The following is a 20,793-nucleotide window of genomic DNA, read 5'->3' as shown; positions in this document are numbered from 1 at the left end:
TAAATCTCGTGTTGTCTTTCCTTCACCCTCAATCTAATATTGCATATATTAAGCAGCACGGTCTCTAAAGCAATTTACAGCTGTCTCTTAGTAAATTCTCATTAATAAAGGATACTCTACGTTGGATTTTTGCTTGAGTAATCAATTAATCTTTAAAAAATATCTTTTAATTTATTACAAGGCATAATTGATCTCAAACGTAACTTTAACAACTTTTCTGGTCTTGTTAATATAGACTTGATTTTTTTTTTTAATTTGATGCTTTACCTTTCCGTATTTGTTTTGATTTTGTTTTTAGAAATCATTTAACTGTTTCGAGGTTGGTTATTATGTGCATAATTTTGGTTTGATCTCATGGTTATTGTATAATTTTTTTCCTGCTTTTATAGATTTTTCCTGCAGTGACTTGTGATTAATGAAACTTTAAGGTATGAACCTAATTAAAATGATAATCTTTCATACGTATCTAATATTTCAAAATAAATGTGATAAAAAAAACGCGAAATTACTTTAAAGAATTTGATATCATAATTTTGTTTATTTCTTAAATTACTTTTCATTTTTTTAATAAAATTTCACCACCAAAATGATAAGAATTTTCATGTTTTACATCAATTTTACGATGTTTGCTAATTCAAGAAAGAATGATGATTAAATTCTTTCAATACCAAACGTCTAAAAATATCCTAGTACATGTTACTTCTTTTGTTCATAAATAAGTCTAGTAATAGCTATATTAAAAGAAGTGAAGTTCCAAAATGACTACAGTAGTATATAAATTCCAAAATAAAATTGATATTTTTCTCTTCTAATATGACTCAAAATACTTTTTGTTTTTATCTATAATTACGGGAGTTAATAATTTATTTCAGTTTTTTTTATTAGAGAAAATAAAATTAATCAATTATTAAAGAAGTTAATTGATTATTTCCATGAACTAATAACACATTATTATACATTTCGTTTTAATCAATAAAATTAATAATCGATTATCCTATTCTAAAATATCTCAAGAGTAATTTAATCAATTACTTAAAACCTGAATAGTTTAATATAATCATAAAATATTTTTCTCATTTTTAATCTTTCCAAGTAAAAAAATTTTGGTTAATTTTAATATTAGTTGTGTGCTAAAGTGAAACTATTTTGAATACTTTTTGTTTAAGACTTTCAAAAACATACAAAGAAAATTATAACACTAATATATCTTTAGCATCAACATCAAACTTTATTATTAAAACAACTTCTCTTAATACTTGAAATTTACTCTTCAAGGATAACATTCACTTTAATATACATTTTTGTGTGTAAGTATTAAATTGAATTATACTTATTGGATTTAGGTAAAAGCAGGTTAAAGCACAAGAAACAGGTTAAACACACAATACCGTGTGCATGCATATTGTCTAATGAGACTCTTGCTCAATATACGAAGTAAAGAGAACAAGTGTAACAAACAATGTCTCGCATAATCTTATGTATAAAACTTGCTTATTATTGTTTAATGGTATTTAATCAAAATAAATAGAGTCTAAATGAGTTTGTTCTACCACTTTCAATTCCGTAAGGTCTATACAAAGATGAGAAAAAGATCTTCATTTTTATCTTATAACCTTAACTAATCCAAAGTATTTCAAGATTAATGACAATCGAAAAAGGTTCTTGCACATAAAAGAACTTGCTCTCTACAACTTAACAAAGACTTAAACTAATCCTTGATGATATTTTTGAAACTTATATTACTAATCCACTTAATCTTAGAATAAGTTACTTTTAATCCGAATCAACCTTCTCTTTTGTTTTAGATGATTTCATATTAAAAGGATCGTACATATAATTTAATTCTCTCTTCATCTTCCTTAATATATATTATAACTAATAACTATTTTACATTACCAATTAATAGTAAGACAGATAAAATGTTTCCAATATATTTTTCAATATTCTTAGTTTCTGAAATTATGCTAAGTTAAAAAATAATTAATAATATGAGTAAAAATATTATTATTTTTGGGTCAGTTATTCAAATTTAAATTAATAAATTAAATATAGCTAATTGTTTTTAAAAAGAATTAAACTGTGTTTCATAAATTTTATTTATATATATATATATATATATATATATATATATATATATGACTTTTAACATTATCATGTTAATTGGACTAATTTTATCACGTATTTCTGTCATTTGTGTAAAAAAAATTAATTTAAACCGTTTTTTGAAAATATAGGATAAATATAAACATTTAAACAAGAGTTAGGACTACTTTAAATAAACTTATTGGACTTAGGAACCAAAATCAACATTAAACCTATTTAAAATAACTTCCGATACATCAAACACACAAGAGAAAATAAAAGAAATCTGAAAAATATTACATCACCAAATCATTGTTACGAGCGGTTTCATTGGCAAAGCTATTCGAAGAGAAATACCAGCCAAAACAAAAACCTACCTTACACCTTTCTTACCCAAAATACCCACCATCCTCGTTTAGCCCAAACAACCAAATCTTACCTTTCTGCTATGTGACTTATTATTATTACATAAACCTACACATTTCTAAACATAATCTCAACAAACCAAAGGTTTTGCATCAAAGGCCTCTCTTTCTTGCAATAAGTTGGGGCAATATCTTTTTGCAAGAATTTCAACCTGCTCAGCAAATGGCTTCCCCCCATGCTCCCCAATATATCGGACAATTTGGTTCCACCGTTTTCTACATGCCTCACCAGTCCTATGCTCAAGCAGATTGTCCCAATCCACCTCCTCCATGCAGCACGCATCCAAATTATATAAAGCATCGACCAGGCGATAGTCATCAGTATCACTCCAGGCACCAGTAGCAACCATGGGTGATCTTAATTTATCATACCACTTGTGGCAGCAGCTCACGGAGTTTCTAGTGGCCAACTTTTCACCAATTGCCTCCCAACCAATATTATCTCGCAACATACCATGTTTTGATTTTCTATAACCCTGTGAAGCCCTCACACGTAGGTCCAGGTTCACTAAATCAAATAACTTTTGATACTCCTCTTGGGTCCATCGTCCTTTATTTGTATTTCTTAATTTCACTCTACGCCATGCATCCTTTACATGAATTCGATTTTTGCCCAATGCGTCAGCTACTTGTCTCCAATTAGATCCATGTTGTTCCTTGACCTTCCGTAAAAATTCATACTCTTCAGGTGTCCACCTTCGCTTCTCACCCCTTTCAAACAAAATATGGGCACGAGTATACACACTATACACTGGCCTGTGGGGTAAGGCTGCTGCAATTTCCTTCCAACAATGTCTAATTTCCCGATGAGCCTGGCAATGGAGAACCATATCTAGACCTTCCTCTCCCAAACCACGAGACTCTATAAAATTATAAACAGCCGATTTAATCTGCTCATCTTCTTCTGGTGTGAACCGTTTCCCACGGACTAAGCCATCACAACAAACATCCACTTGATCAGAAAAAGTTACCCGTTTGGGTTTGGATAATACACTGTGTTCAGGATTAGAAGAGTCACCATTATCTTCCTTGGCTTTCTTCTTTGTCATTATATTTTTGTCCTTGCTTTTGCTGTCTTCAATCATTTTTTCCTTCTTACTCTTCCTACCTTCAACATTGTCTTCACCTTCATTCCTTTGAAATATATTATACTCCTTACTTTTGTTTTCTTTACTCAATTTTTTCTTCTTCCTCTTCTTACCTTGGGCATCACCTTCACCTTCGTTATTTTCAAACTCATTATACTCCTTGCTTTTGCTTTCTTCACCATGTTTTTTTCTCTTCTTCTTACCTTTGGCATCATCTTCACCTTCATTCGTTTCAAAGACATTATACTCCTCACTTTTGCTTTCTTTACTCAACTTTTTCTTCTCCCCCTTCCTACCTTGGGCATCATCTTCACCATTATTGTTTTCAAATTCCTTACTTTTGCCTTCCTCCCTTAGTTGTTTCTTCTTCCTCTCCTTACCTTTTGCATCACCTTCACCCTCACCTTCATTCTTTTCAAAGATTTCATACTCCTTACTTTTTCTTTCTGTACTCAATTTTTTCTTCTTCCTCTTCTTACCTTCGGAATAGCTTTCACCTCCATTCCTTTCAAAGACCTTATACTCTTCACTTTTGCTTTCTTTACTCATTTTTTTCTTCTTACCTTGGGCATTGTGTTCAACTTCATTGCTGTCAAATTCATTATACTCCTTACTTTTTGCTTCTTCACTCAGTTTGTTGTTCTTCTTATCTTTCACATCATCTTCACCTTCATTCCTTTCAAAGACATTACACTCCTTACTTTTGCTTTCTTTACTCCATTTTTTCTTCTTTCTCTTCCTACCTTGGGCATCATCTTCACGTTCATTGTTTTCAAACTCATCATACTCCTTACATTTGACTTCTTCCCTCAGTTTTTTCTTCTTCCTCTCCTTACCTTTGGCATCAGCTTCACCTTCACCTTCATTCTTTTCAAAGACTTCATACTCCTTACTTTTGCTTTCTCTACTCCATTTTTTCTTCTTCCTCTTCTTACTATGGGCATCATCTTCACCTTCATTTCTTTCAAATTCATTATACTCCTTACTTTTTCCTACTTCACTCAGTGTTTTCTTCTTCCACTCCTTCATTTTGTATTGACTATCATCTTTATCTTCATTGCTCTTAAATTCATTGTAGTCGTCATGCTGCCTTTCTGTATCTGATTTCTTCTTCTTCTTCATCTGCATATCAAGCACCCTTTCGACCATAAATGGGATATTTAAGCACCAAAAAGTGGTATTAAAAACACTTCATAATGCATATAAATAAAATAATTTAGGAATCATGACAGAGAAGAACCACAATCTTCTCTATCCAGACTAAATGATTTAATGTGACATTTCACATTCAATGCACCACTAAATTGATTATTCAATTTTTTACGTAAATAAATGTTCAACTACATCCAGATTACAGCACTAAAACTTTCTTGCAAAATAATTGTCAACTAGAGATTAGCAGAAGGTTTCAGATTGATATAGGAAGATACGTGACAGAAAATCAATTTAATTCTGTTTATAAATCAGATTAATTTTGATTAACAATCAATTTAATTTTGATTATTTTGTTTAGAATTTTTATTTATGGCATTGCTAATTAATTGATGTAATGCATTTTTATAAATAAGCATACTCTAAACAGAGTGGGGATCTGATTTCTGCATAAACAGTCTTTTAATCTTCCACAAATCAATATATTTTCGGATTCTATTCATTCATTGGAATCCCTCAAGCCTTTTGTAGTTGTTCGAATAGTTTTGATCCTAGTTCTACCTACATCAGTGGTATCAAGCAACCTTACATGAACAGGAGGAACATTTGGGGAATAGGATCACATCGAAACTTGAAGCACAACTCATGGAAATTACATCTTCAATTCCACATCTGCGCCACAAACCACATACACACATCACATTACCACTATGTCAACTCCTATTCTTTATTCTATAATTAAATTAGGCTTAGGCATCTACTAATTTCCCGAGTCTTACATTCTTCTTAACTTCAAAAATTTGTCCTCAAAAATTTTGGGTTACCTATGCGGACAATCATTCATTCTATATACTCTTATCTCCTGAGCATATAGCATTTCAAAACATAACAGCTTCAGTCATCACATACCACAACCTTAGCTACATTATAGACTTTCAAACACTTGAGATTGAAAACTGATAAAAATATATTCTTGAGAGCTTAACAGATCCCTCTCATTATCTTCTATATATATTGAAAAAGCAAGAGTACATGGAACACCAAGAGTCTGCACTAGACCTCTAGGTACAGAACTAGGTACTACTCATTACTGGTCTAGCAGACTAGCCTTAATAATGATATGTAACAATAATTATTCTAACACTCCCCCTCAAGCTGGAGCATACAGATTGTATGTACTAAGCTTGGAACAAATAAACTCAATCCGAGGTCCCCTTAATGACTTGGTAACACATCTGCAAGTTGGTCATTTGATCCAACAAACTCGGTACATATTTCTTTTGACAATAACTTTTCCCGAACAAAATGACAATCAATTTCTATATGTTTAGTTCTCTCGTGAAACACTGAATTTGATGCAATGTGAAGAGCAGCTTGGTTATCACAATACATCTTCATACTCTGGATGTCACAGAAGCTAAGCTCTTGAAGGAACTACTTCACCCATATAAGTTCACATGTTAGTGACGCCATTGCCCTATATTCAGCTTCAGCTGTTGATCGAGCCACTTCTTACTTTTCCATGAGATAATGTTTCCTCCAAGAAAAACACAATATCCAGTAGTAGATCGTCTATCAATAGGAGAACCTGCCCAATCGACATCACAATATCCTGATACCTGAAGGCTTCCTTTTTCTTCATATAACAACCCTTGCCTGAGAGCCTTTTTCACATATCTTAGAATGCGAATGATAGCATTCCAATGGCCAACACATGGAACTTGCATGAACTGACTAACCACTCCAACTGCAAAAGATAGATCCGGCCTTGTAATAGTGAGATAGATTAGTTTTCCAACTAGCATCCTATATCTCTCCGGGTCGGAGAATAACTCACCTTCTTCTACTGTTAATTTTTTATTTGGGTCCATAGGACTATCAACCGGTCTACAATCAATCATGCCTGTTTCTTGCAAAATATCCAGAGCATACTTCCTTTGGAAGATTACAACTCCATCTTTTGACTGAGCTACTTCAATGCCTAAGAAGTATTTGAGGCTTCCAAGATCCTTGGTTTAGAACTGTTTACACAGGTACTCCTTCAATTGAGATATTCCAGCAGTATCATTTCTTGTAATGACTATATCATCAACATATACTATTAAGTAAACACATTTCCCGAGAGACGAATGATAATAAAAGACTGAGTAATCTGCTTCACTGCGTTTTAGCCCAAATTTTTGAACAATGGCGTTGAATTTTCCAAACCAAGCACGTGGTGATTGCTTGAGCCCATATAGAGATCGGTGCAATTTGCAAACCATACCAGACTCCCCCTGAGCAACCAACCCAGGAGGTTGCTCCATATAAACTTCTTCCTCAAGATCACCATGGAGAAAGGCATTTTTGATATCCAATTGATGAAGTGGCAATTGACGAATAGCTGCCATTGCGAAGAAAAGACGAATGGTAGTCATCTTGGCCACAGGAGAAAAGGTGTCACAATAATCAAGGCCATAAACCTGAGTGTATCCTTTTGCAACTAGCCGGGCTTTTAGCCTATCAAAATCACCATTAGGGCCGACTTTAACTGCATATACCCATCGACAACCAACAGCCTTTTTGCCCGGGGGAAGTGACACAAGCTCCCAAGTATTATTGTGGTCAAGAGCTTGCATTTCTGCAATCATGACTTGTCGCCATCCAAGACGATCAAGTGCTTCTTTCACATTTTTGGGTATAACCACAGAAGACATTGAGGATAAAAGGGAATAAAAGGAGGGCAACAGTCTGTGATAGCTAAGAAAATTATAAATGGGATGAGGGTTTCGAGTGGAACGAGTACCTTTTCTGAGAGCAATGGGCCAACCAGAATCATTTTCACCAGGAGGCGTGGCAGGAGGCGGCGAGGGAGAAGAATCTGAAGGAGGAGATCCACCATTTTCTGGAAGAGGACTACCCATCGGGGTACTGTGGCAGAAGATATCAATATGTGGAGAGGAAGGTTCGGGAGGACCTTGAGCATGACTTGGATTGACTGAGACATTAAGAGGAAGGACCTGTTGGAGGATATGAACATCTTGAACAGATGGAGAGAAGAAAGGTGTATGTTCAAAGAATGTAACATCGGCAGACATGTAGTACTTCTTGGTTTCAGGAGAGTAACACCGGTACCCTTTTTGAAGCCGAGAATAGCCTAAAAAGACACATTTGATCGCACGAGCGGAGAGCTTGTCTAGCTCCGGAGACATGTCGTGAACAAAACAGACACAACCAAAAACTCGAGGAGGGGTGTGAAAGAGAGGATCATTGGGAAAGAGAATGGAGAAAGGGACTTTATTATTGAGAGAGGAGGAGGGCATCCTATTAATAAGAAAACATGCAGTTAAGATGGCATCCCCCAGTGATGAACAGGAATATGGGCACCAAGCAAAAGGGTACGAGCAGTTTCAACCAAGTGTTTATTTTTTCTTTCGGTTATACCATTTTGCTGGGGTGCATGAGGACAAGTGGACTGATGCAAAATACCATGGGATCTAAGGATTGCAGAAAAAGTGGAGGAGAAATACTCTTTAGCATTATCACTTCTTAAGATTTTAATTACTTGACCAAATTGGTTATTGATTTCATTCAAAAAGGATGTGAAGATGAGTAACAATTCATAGCGATCTTTCAGTAGATAAACCCAAGTACATCTAGAATACTCATCAATAAATGTAACAAAATACCTAAAACCAAAAGAAGAGATGTGACTAGGTCCCCAGACATCATAATGAATAATAGAAAAACTAGAATTACACATTGATTGAGACCTTTTAGGAAAGATAGATCTAACATGTTTTCCTAGTTGACAAGACTTACATTCTAAAGTCTGAAGACCACTAAGTTCAGGACACATCTTTTTTAACTTTGACAAGTTAGGATGGCCAAATCGGTCATGTAACACTTTAGGGGGAAGAGCTGCAACACAGGATACCCGTGGACGAGATCCAAAATGGTATAAACCTCCAGCTTCATATCCTTCTCCAATCTGTCTCCCCGAGCCACGCTCCTGTATAAGAAAAGATTTTGAATCAAAAGTTATTAAACAATGTAACATTTTGGTTAACTGACTTAAGGAAAGTAAATTGAATGGACAATTAGGGACAAAAAGAACAGATTTCAGAGTTAGAGAGGGAGACTTGACCGACTTTCTTTGAACAAGTTTTAGAGCCATTTGCAAGGGTAATGAAATGGGGTTTTTCTTGGAGGGAAAGGGTTGAGAACAATGAGGTATTACCAGAGATGTGATCAGAAGCACCTGAGTCAATTACCCATGAATTGACCTTCCATGGATTGAGAAATGCAAGTTGTGGATGTACTTGGGGATTGAGATGATTGGGCCAAGCTGTTAGACTTTAATCGCAGATACTCTTGATACTCTTCTTCAGTGAACTTGGAGTCGGAAGTGGGAGTTTCAGCCTTAGAGATATTGACGGTTTTTGAAGGAAAACCATGCAAGGAGTAGCAACTTTCTTGGGTGTGACCCACCCTCTTACAGTAAGTGCACTGTGGACGTCCCCGACCTCCACATCCTCCTCCTCTAGTGCCACGTCCTCCTCTTCCTCGCGTGGCAATCATGACAGATGGTTCCATTGTTTCATGAGCTTCCTGAGATTGAGGCACTGGAACACGAAGAAGACGTGTGGTCAAGGCTTCCAAGGAAGGGACCTCATGACTTGTCAGAAGTTTATCTCTGATATGATTCAAATTTGGATGTAAAGCACGGAGGATCATCACCATATAATACTTGTCAAGCTTCTTCTTGATGTCTTCCGAAGATTCCACTTCCAAGAACATTCTCAACTCTTCCACAGCTACTTGGGCTTCAGTCATGAAGGAGACCATATCATGGTCTGTCATTTTGAGACATGCAAGCTTGTTTGCTGTATCATAGAGACGTTGAATATCATTAGCATAAATGCTTTGAGCTTTCTTCCAAAAAGAGTGACATGTTTTGAATGCTCTAAGAGATATCAAAAGTCGGGGTTCCACAGATTGCCCCCAATAGGGCACACAATTGGAAATCTGTTTGTTTCCATTGTTCAGCTTTTTCAGAAGGTACTTGGCTTCCATCCTGCTCAAGGTGTGGAAATCTGCTTGTTTCCATTGTTCAGCTTTTTCAGAAGGTACTTGGCTTCCATCCTGCTCAAGGTGGTCATAATGCCCTTGACTGAGGAACCACATTTCCACGGCAGCAGACCAAGACAGATAATTCTTTCCGTTTAGCTTTTCGGAAGTAATGGAGGGACTTCTAGAGAAAGAAAGAACACTTCCAGACGCCATTCTTGATAAAAAAAGCAGACAGAAAAAACGAGACAGTGAGGAACCAAAAAGCTGAGAGAGTTTCTTAGGGTTTTCTTCAAGGGGAGCTTCTGGACTTCACTGAAGTAGGGTTTTGAGGGTCAGAACAGAGAGAGAAGCTGCACGTGAACAGTACGCGCCTATTTGCAGTGCACAAAGAAGCTGCACGTGGCGGAGCGTGTAGGAGAATCAGACTCCGGCACCGGTGGGGATGGTCGTCGCGTGAAGAGACGAACCAGATCCAGTGGTCACTGGACAGAACAGTGACGACGAATGGCGACGTTCGGCGGCGGACAACGACGGACAGATGTGAGATGGCAGAGAACCAAGTTGAAGAGCTTTAAACTGCAGTTGACAGCTGCAGGTAGTGACAAGACAACCGCGGACAATGGCAAAGGGCATCGGACAGATGCGAACAACAATGACAATGCTGGTAGACAACCCATGACAGAAACCAGAGCAGGATGAACCTGCTCTGATACCAACTTGAGATTGAAAACTGATAAACATATATTCTTGAGGGCTTAACAGATCCCTCTCATTATCTTCTATATATATTGAAAAAGCAAGAGTACATGGAATACCAAGAGTCTGCACTAGACCTCTAGGTACAGAATTAGGTACTACTCATTACTGGTCTAGCAGACTAGCCTTAATGATGATATGTAACAGTAATTATTCTAACACAAACAACAGTGTTTGGCTTGTGAAAATACAACCTAAAACTAGTTGCAGCCGTATAGCAGCCTCAACTGGGTTCGGGCAGCCCTCAAACTGCCAAACCAGTAAACCTACATGACCCAAACGAGTTGGGTTTCCATCACTATCCAAGCAACATTTTCACGCAATTTACAAGGCAATCACCGCCGCTGTGTTGCAGCCAAGGACACCTCAAAACAGCACCTATATAAGTCTAACAACAGATTAGAAAACTTTGGAAACTGCCTGTCAAACACATGTCCCCAAAAATGGTCCAGCCGCAACAATTCCTTGCTGCTAGAACCCACGGAAACAGCACGAAAAATCTCCAATTCGCTTGAGAGTCAAACAACTATTGGTAATTAACAGAAAGCATTAAAACAGGAAAAAAAAATGGCAAATGGCTGCAGCAATTCGGTTGCCACAGTACCCAAACAAGCATCAGAAACGTATGTGACAGGATAGAATTATTCGCAAAATTATATGACAGCCATTACATGCCAAAGTAGCACCTACGTTCACCCAAACAGCTTAAATTCCTTAAAGTGTGGCAGTCAGCACCACCAGTAATCATAACAGATAATGATAGGAATAAGAAAAGGTGGTTAGTGTATGAGAGAAGGAATAAGTGCAACTGACTATAACAAACTAACTGTCTAGGACAGTTAAGGGGGGGAGCGTGTAAGATGGTATAAATACTGACTGGTTAGAAGAGTTATGGGTTGTTGATTGTTTAGATTGTTAACGGGTACTTACCTGTTGAAGAGGGTTATGCCTCTGGGTGCTGTTTGTACAAACCTTTTACTGTGAATACAATTGATTTCTTCCAATCTTTCTGTGTTTCTTGGAGTGAAAGTGAGAATTGATATTAGGTTCCCAAGTCTGGAACCTAACATTTGGTCCGACCTGCCGGATACCCAATCGGAGTGTTATCGCACGTAGAGATGGAGGGAAGAATGGTGGTAGTCGAAGGGCACTTAGAGGCGGTCGAAGTGGCAATTGCAGAGACGAAAGCTGATACGGGGGCGTTGCGACAAGAGACGGCGGCGATACGCCAGGACGTCCAGGCAATCTTGAAGGCGCTTGGAGAACATCACCGCAATAACCACGGGAGGCAACAGGGGGAGAGTGAGTCGTCGGTGAACGATAATGGTGGTGGTCCAAGCGACGGAGGGGGAAGAAATGGAGACGGTAACCAAGGAGGTATGAGCCAATGGAGGAAACGAGTCGAATTACCAGCCTTTGAGGGGGGCGAACCTTGGGTATGGATTGGCAGAGCAGAGAAGTTTTTCGAAGTACAGAAGGTGGCGGAGGAGGAGAAACTGGAACTGGCCTTTATCAGTATGGATGGCTACGCCGGAAGCTGGTTCCGATTCTGGCGAGAGAAAACCAAGAACCTTTCTTGGGATGGGTTGAAGAGAGCTCTTGGTATCCGTTTTGGAGGAGGAACACGAGGAACGGTGTATGAAAGGCTGTCAACCATACGACAGTCGGGACCGATGGAGGAGTACATACGCGATTTTGAAGTTCTGGTGGGGCAGACGACCCAGATACCCGAGGAGCAGATCATGGGGTATTTCCTGTCCGGTCTGAGGGAAGAGGTGGGCGATCATGTCCGGCCACATGATCCACCGGATTTGATGACCGCCATGCGAGTGGCGAGGGATGTGGAGAAATTATGCACGAAGACCGGAGGAGGGTGGTTATCCAAGAATCAGAATTCTTGGGGGAAGGCGTCGGGTTCGGTGACGGTGCGAGGAGGAACGGCGGAAAGTGTGGGGTCTGTTAATAAAGACGCGACACAGGGACGGAATAAGGGGCTGGCTACTAGCGGCGGAGGTGATCGGACTGTTCGCAATCTACCTTACCCGGAGTATCTTAAACGAAGGGAAGAGGGTCGTTGTTTCAGATGCGGCGGACCCTTCAGTCCCGGCCATCGCTGCCCAGAGAGGGGCCTCAAAATGCTAATTGTGGTTGAGGAAGAGGAGGAGGTAGAAGGCGAAGAAGTGTCGGAGACGAGCCTTGCGACAATGGAGTTGTCGGCACTGTCCGCCGGAGGACTGACGACACCCAAGACAATGAAGTTACGAGGACACATCGGACAAAGAGAGGTATTAATTCTAATTGATAGTGGCGCGAGCCACAATTTCATTGATCGACGGTTGGTGGAGGAACTGCGGATGACGGTGACAAAAACACAGCCGTATTTGGTGAGTCTGGGGGACGGGCAGAGGAAGAGAATCAGTGGCTGTTGCGAAAAGGTAGCGTTGGAGATAGGAGAGGCTCAAGTCGTGGAACGTTTTTACATCTTCGAGCTCGGAGGGGTGGAGGTCATCTTAGGGGTAGAGTGGCTAGCAAAGCTTGGGGAGGTGACGGTGGACTGGAGAGTTTTAACGATGAAGTACAGACAAGGAGATAAGAGGATAATTGTACAAGGGGATCCCACGTTAGAGAGGAGGGTGGTGGGCCCCGAAGCTTTAAAAAAAATAGATGAGGTGACAACATGTTTTTTGGTCTGGGAGTTGGGCCTGTGCGAGACCCATACAGGCAGCCCAAAGTGTTCAGGCCTTACGGAAAAACAGAAGCAGCAGATGGGGGATTTACTAGAACAACATGACGTGGTGTTCACGGAGCTTGAGGGGTTGCCACCTAGCAGGGAGACGGTGCATCAGATACACCTTAAAGAGGGAATTGGTCCGATCAATGTCAGGCCGTACCGATACCCACATGTAATGAAAGATGAGATCGAGCAGCAAGTTTCGGAGATGCTCCGATCGGGGGTGATCCGTCCGAGCCATAGCCCGTACTCCAGCCCAGTAATTTTAGTCAAGAAAAAAGATGGCAGTTGGCGTTTCTGCATAGACTACAGAGCCCTGAATAGAGCGACGGTGCCGGATAAGTTTCCCATACCGGTGATAGAAGAGCTGTTGGACGAGTTAGGGGGGGCTTCCTATTTTTCTAAGGTGGACTTGAAGGCCGGGTACCACCAAATCCGCATGGCCGAGAAGGATATCGAGAAGACGGCGTTCCGCACGCACCAGGGACATTACGAGTTTGTCGTGATGCCTTTCGGGCTCACCAACGCGCCGGCAACATTCCAGAGCACTATGAACCATCTCTTCAAGCCCTATTTGCGGAAGTTTGTGCTCGTATTCTTCGACGATATATTGGTCTACAGTCGAACTTGGGAGGAGCACTTGGAGCACGTTGGGAAAGTCCTGTCAACACTGAGACGGGATCAGTGGGTGGCCAATCGGAGGAAGTGTGAGTTCGGGCAAACCCAAGTCAAATACTTGGGACACATTATCTCTCACAAAGGCGTGGAGATGGACGATGAAAAGATAAAGGCGGTGGTGGCCAAAATCAGTGAAGAGTGTGAGGGGATTTTTGGGTTTGTCGGGGTATTATCGAAGGTTCATCAGGGACTACGGCAAAATTGCCAGGCCTCTAACGGATCTATTGAAAAAAGGAGGATTCACCTGGAATGAGAAAGCAGAGGAGGCATGGCAAGCGTTGAAGACAGCCGTCACGACAGCCCCGGTATTGTCCCTCCCAAATTTTCAGCAACCCTTTCACATTGAGTGTGATGCGTCGGGCAAAGGGGTTGGCGCTGTATTGATGCAGGGGAAGAAGCCGATAGCCTTTTTCAGCAAGGCCTTATCTTAAGGAGCTCTCAGCAAGTCCATTTATGAAAAAGAACTGATGGCTCTGGTATTAGCGATCCAGCATTGGCGTCCTTATCTTTTGGGACAGAGATTCATAGTCCACACTGACCAGAGGAGCCTCCGGTATCTCTTGGAGCAGCGTATCACGACACAGAATCAACAAAACTGGATAGCTAAATTGCTGGGATACGATTTTGAAATCATATATAAGGTGGGGACTACCAACCGAGTGGCAGATGCGTTGTCCCGAAGAGATGAGGGGGTGAACGACGAAGATAAGGAGTTGTCGGTGATAGCCAGGCCCTATTGGCAAGATTTCGAAGAAGTAATGAAGGAGGTAGCCAAGGACGAGAAACTACGTAAGGTGATAGAAGAGATAGAGGTGGACCCAAATTCTCACCCAGCATACACGATAGAACATGGAAGACTGCACTACAAGGGGAGGTTGGTGTTGTCGGCGCAGTCTTCGTGGCTACCAAGATTGATGGCAGAGTTTCACCTAACACAGATGGGGGGTCATTCAGGAGTTTACCGGACGTATAGGAGGATAGCTCAGTCCTTATTTTGGGTGGGGATGAAAAAGGACATTACAAAGTTCGTGGCTAAATGTCTTGTGTGCCAACAACACAAGTATTTAGCGTCATCACCGCAAGGATTACTACAACCCTTGCCCATTCCGAATGCAATATGGGAAGAGCTTAGCATGGATTTCGTGGTGCGGCTGCCTAAGTCTCAGGGGTACGACGCTATTTTGGTGGTGGTGGACCGACTGAGCAAGTATGCCCATTTCATACCACTCAAGCATCCTTATTCGGCAAGGACGGTGGCTGAGATTTTTCTAAGAGAAGTAGTACGGTTGCATGGGATTCCAAAATCCATCGTGACCGACAGAGACCCTTTGTTCTTAAGCATGTTCTGGAATGAATTGTTCAAAGGCCAAGGGACGCAGTTAAAAATGAGCACCGCGTATCACCCGGAGACGGACGGGCAGACAGAGGTGGTGAACCGGGTGTTAGAAGGATATCTCAGGTGTTTCTGTTCAGAGCAGCCAAAAGGGTGGATGACTGTGTTATCGTGGGCGGAGTTTTGGTATAACACGTGCTATCAAGGGGCAATCCGATGCACCCCTTTTGAGGCTGTCCACGGGCGAGCACCTCCCTCCTTGCACAGATTCATTCCTGGTGAATCTCTAGTGGAGGCTGTGAATCAAGAGCTTCAAACCAGGGACGAAGCTTTGAAACAATTGAAGTTTCATCTTGAGCGCGCGCAAGATCTTATGGTGCGACAAGCTAATAAAAAGAGGAGGGTTGCGAACGTGGCAGTAGGGGACTGGGTGTATTTGAAGATACAACCCCATAGGCAATCCTCGATGCCTACCAGACTCCACCCAAAGCTATCAGCCAGATACTTTGGGCCGTTCAGGATAATTCAGATGGTAGGGGAGGCAGCCTGTAAGCTGCAGCTGCCAGAGACAGCTCGAATACATCCTGTGTTCCATGTTTCACAGGTGAAAAAGGCATTAGGAGAACATCAGGCGGAGAGGGAGTTACCACCGGACCTGCAGGCAGAGGGGCCTTCGTTTTGGCCCATGAAAATTTTGGGAAGGAGGCAGAGGACCGAAGAAGGCAGAAGTGTGCAGCAGGTGCTGGTCGAATGGCAACAAGGAGGGCCAGAAGGGGCCACTTGGGAAGATGAAATAACAATCAAGGAGCAGTACCCTGATTTCAACCTTGGGGACAAGGTTGATGATGAAGGAGGGGGTATTGATAGGAATAAGAAAAGGTGGTTAGTGTATGAGAGAAGGAATAAGTGCAACTGACTATAACAAACTAACTGTCTAGGACAGTTAAGGGGGGGAGCGTGTAAGATGGTATAAATACTGGCTGGTTAGAAGAGTTATGGGTTGTTGATTGTTTAGATTGTTAACGGGTACTTACCTGTTGAAGAGGGTTATGCCTCTGGGTGCTGTTTGTACAAACCTTTTACTGTGAATACAATTGATTTCTTCCAATCTTTCTGTGTTTCTTGGAGTGAAAGTGAGAATTGATATTAGGTTCCCAAGTCTGGAACCTAACAGATAAGAATAGGACCAAATCTAGCATCTTAAACCCCCAAAACACTGCACCAAACAGAACCAGAAACTGAACTCAAGCACTAATGTCTTGACTGACTGCTGCAACCCTATTTCCTGAGCAAGCAGAACAGAACATAACACCCCAAACAGTTTGAAAATAACTACTAAAGACATCCAAACATAGCCATGGGAGAGACTGCAGCTAGCTGCAACATTTCTGCTGTCTATAGCTCTCAACCAGCAGCAAAACACCATTGCCAAGTATAAAGATGCGGAAGGAAATTATAAAACCTGTCAACAATTGAATGCAGCCTTGCAATATATCATAAAAGCGTCCAGGATAAGTCCAAGCTATACAAAGGAGTTTGGCAGCTCAAACAAACTCGAATAGTCCTATACTTTATGCAGGGCAGTTAACGCATACACGGTGATGATAGTTCACAACCATACATTTAAAAGAAATAGACCTTTCAAATGTATTGCCAAAGTGGACCTAGACTGGGTAATAACGCTGCAAATCTAGCTCCTAATATCTCCCTCGACCTATACCATTTCACGGTACATCTGGACCATATAAACACCCGCAGAATTTTCCCTCTGAAAACCAACTATTTTGGACCACTCTGAATGCTACACTGGACCATTAAGACTGCAGGACCATGCCCTGAAATACTCACTTAAAAGGACCACCTTAATGCTAACCTGGCCAGAACTAATGATGTAACAACAGGCCTAATACCCTGACCACTCGACACCCCTTTTTGGTGCTATTCTGAACAGTTTACAGTTGCAGGCAAACTCCTGAGATACTCTCAACATTCTACTAACTCACGTCATTCACAAGCCAATGCACTTGATTCTCACACACTCAAAACCCCCAACAGGATGGATAATGCTACACCCGAGAGTTCTCTCAAACCAGTGCAACTAGAACCCAAAGAAAACTCTGCACGCACACTAGGCTTTCTGCTCTAACCACTCTCCACTCACTGACTCTATCTCAACTCAAGGCTGTACCAACACCCCCCCGCCACTGTCAACTCAGGAAAAAAAATTAAGCCACTACCTGGTACAAAAGTTACCTTACCCAGTTTATTTCAGTACCCAAAACTAGTTTTAATCAATAAGAAAAGAGGGTTGTACTACGCCAACCAAAATTTTAGTAGCTATTTTTTATCACTGCACTGCAACACTAATAATTCCAGCAGGTTCTACTCAAACCAAATCACATGATGAATGGTCCAGCAGCCAGCAGTTTTCCATCCTACCTTGCACACAATATTCTGGAAATTTCCAACTACCAGTCAACACCATTTCCAGCAGCTTCAGCAGCCTACACAACCCAAGGATCACTCCAACTCTGGTCAGCGCTGGTCCCTACTTGTGTCAGGTCTAAAAATGTATTCCAGCAGCAGCAAATAGCAGCTAATTAGTGCAAATAATAAGGACATGCTCCAGCAGCTTCACAGACTTGTCCACACTCCTAACCATAGCATGCACGCTCCATAAGCCCAGCAACTACTATCACAACCAAGTCCGTAGTTCCAACAGCTGGCATGGACGTGAATCACCCAAAATCTGCTCTCCAATTTCTTCTACACCCAACCAGAATAACTCTAGTAGCCAACACCCCTAGTCAAACTACTTCAACCAATTCCAGGAGCTTCTAATACATTCTGCACTGCCAACTCAAACTGCTGACCTGCACCAAGGCACCTAACCTGTTCTTCACTTAATTCTGCACTGAGACACCAATGACACAGCAACCTCAATCCATTACTTCATGTGACCTAAACCAATTCCTTGAACACCTATGGATGGTCTATTGTTGCTCCAAAACCACAATCTTCTCTGTCCAGATTAAATGATTTAATGTGACTTTTCATATCCAATGCACCACTAAATTGTTTCTTCAATTTTTTACGTAAATAAATTTTCAACTACATCCAGATTACAGCACTAAAACTCTCTTGCAAAATAGTTGTCAACTAGAGATTAGCAGAAGGTTGCAGATTGATATAGGAAGATAAGTAAGGAAGCTACCTGACAGCAAATCAATATAATTCTGTTTATAAATCAGATTAATTTTGATTAACAATCAATTTAATTTTGATTATTTTGTTAGAATGTTTTATTTATGGCATTGATAATTAATTGATGTAACGCATTTCTCTAAATAAGCATACTCTAAACAGAGTGGGGGATCTGATTTCTGAATAAACAGTCATGTAATCTTCCTCAAATCAATATATTTTCGGAATCTATTCATTCATTGGAATCCCTCAAGCCTTTTGTAGTTCTTCGAATAGTTTTGTTCCTATTTCTACCTACATCAGTGGTATCAAGCAACCATACGTGAACAAGAGGAACATTTGGAGAATAGGATCACGTTGAAACTTGAAGCACGACTCACGGAAATTACATCATCAATTCCACATGCTATTGATTCTTTTGTTGATCAGCGAATTATTGGAGAAGTTACAAAGAGGAGATCGTCCTTTGAATTCCAATTATTCTAGTGGAAAGCGATTGGCACGAATTGATTGTCCATGCTTTAGTAGTGATGCAGCTCAGCAATGGATCTATCAATGTAAAACGCAGTTCGCAATTAATGGAACTCCTGAGAATTTTCGTGTAAAATTGGCTGTAATCGACTCTGAAGGGAAGGCACTACAATGGCATACCTCTTTTGTTACGAATCTTCCAGGAGGTCCTAATTGGCTTGAATTTACAAAAATATTAATAGAGTGGTAGAGTACCATGATCATTTTGACGCAATAACCTCTAGATAAAACCTAGGTGATGCTCATTTGTTAAGATGCTTTTTAAGAGGATTAAAAAAGGACATTCAAATGACAGTTAGAAGTTGCAGCCTCATGATGTACGAAAGGTATTCCAATTGGCTAAATTGTATGAATCAGCCTCTGGTTCGAACATCAAACCTTTCCCCCATTTCACAAACCACAAACTTGTATGAAAGCCATTTTTTTCTACACCTAACCCTATACAAAACAAGCCTCCAGATTCATATACTCCCCTAAACACAAACCAAAGGCAACCAAATAAAAATCTTACACCTTACTGTAAGTTTTTACACCTAAAAAGGAATAAACTTGACTAAATCTAGGTATCCAATCATTACTACTGTTAGTGTTGTAAAGAAAAAACTTTAAGAGAGAAAATTACCATGGCAGAATCGGTGACTGAAGGTGGTGTGTCACTCAGTGTTGCCTCGTCTCGCACTTCTTTTGGTTTCTTTGCGATTTAACTCAAAACTTTGAATCAGTGCGCTCTCTCTCTCTCTCTCTCTTCCTCTTCTTTTCTGTTCCTGTTGAATGCGACCTGTTCCTCCTTTTCTCTGTTCCTGTTGAATGCGACCCGTTTATGAGGATTACGAGGAAGGTAATTTATTTATAGTCTCTCTTATTCTTTTATATTTTATTTTTATTATCTATTTTTACTTATATTAAAAGATAGAAAATTTATTCATAATTATGTGTTAAAAAATATACTGAAGACAAAGTTTATCTCAAACATTAAATTATTTGAACAAATAAATAAATATATTGATATTCGATTTTTTAATTTTATATGGAATTATGAAGATAATTTTTTAAAAGATAAATGATGATAATAAAATATAATTTATTCTACAAAATTTCGACTGTATACTTGATTTTTTTTAATTTGATCCAATTGAGTAAAATTATTATAATTAAAAATTTAGAAAAAAAAAACTTAACAAAATATATTATAAATGAACATTTATATAAATTAAAAGATATAGAATATTGACCATTAAAGCAAGAAAATTTATTTATAATCTTTCTTTTATTCTTACATATCTTATTTTTATTAAAAAAAATATAAAATTTATTCATAATAATAAGTTGGAAAATACATCGATTACCTAAAACTTTGAATTATTGAAGAAATCGATAAATATATTAATATTTGATTTTTTTTATTTTTAATTCACTACGATTATATCTAAGTATATTGAAAATATTTTTTTAAGAGATAAATTTTAATGGTAAAATATAATTTATTCTATTTTAGCCACGATTTATGTTGTATATTTGATTTTTTTAAAATTTACTCCAATTGAGTTACGTTATTATATTAAAAATTTAGAAAGAAATTCAACAAAATGCATCATAAATGACAATATTATATAAATTGAAAGATATAGAGTATGGACAATATTAAAACAAGTTAATTTATTTATAGTTTCTCTTTTATTTTTATATATCTTATTTTTATCATCACTTTTGACCTATATTAAAAGATATAAAATTTATTCATAATTATAGATTGAAAATTAC

At 39.3% G+C, this 20,793-nt stretch overlaps 1 protein-coding gene across 3 annotated transcripts; it reads right to left on the bottom strand.

The window, feature by feature from the left end:
* Positions 1-2,358: 2,358 nt before the first annotated feature.
* Positions 2,359-19,848, bottom strand: LOC124836150 (uncharacterized). 3 transcript variants are annotated; one of them, XM_088101241.1, is made up of 3 exons: positions 19,655-19,848; positions 5,337-5,419; positions 2,359-4,717 (listed from the first exon to the last, which is right to left on the bottom strand). In XM_088101241.1, exon 3 carries the CDS (start codon positions 4,715-4,717, stop codon positions 2,579-2,581), a length of 2,139 nt encoding a protein of 712 aa, XP_087957367.1. In that variant the 5' UTR covers positions 5,337-5,419; positions 19,655-19,848; the 3' UTR covers positions 2,359-2,578. The 3 variants fall into 3 exon arrangements, with proteins under 3 accessions (XP_087957367.1, XP_087957357.1, XP_087957360.1); XM_088101231.1 differs by lacking the exon at positions 5,337-5,419 and having other exon boundaries at positions 2,359-4,733; XM_088101234.1 differs by lacking the exon at positions 5,337-5,419.
* Positions 19,849-20,793: the final 945 nt, after the last annotated feature.

This window comes from Vigna umbellata, chromosome 1, assembly GCF_029865625.1.
Source record: "Vigna umbellata cultivar VRB3 chromosome 1, Vumbellata_1.0, whole genome shotgun sequence".
Lineage (NCBI taxonomy): Eukaryota > Viridiplantae > Streptophyta > Magnoliopsida > Fabales > Fabaceae > Vigna > Vigna umbellata.
The sequence above is the reverse complement of the archived record's forward strand: the minus strand, read 5'-3'. Positions and strand labels throughout refer to the sequence as shown.

What these genes read in the sequence shown, in the direction of transcription:
- LOC124836150 (XM_088101231.1), bottom strand. Translation starts at nt 4,723, where the DNA reads ATGCAGATGAAGAAGAAGAAGAAATCAGATACAGAAAGGCAGCATGAC.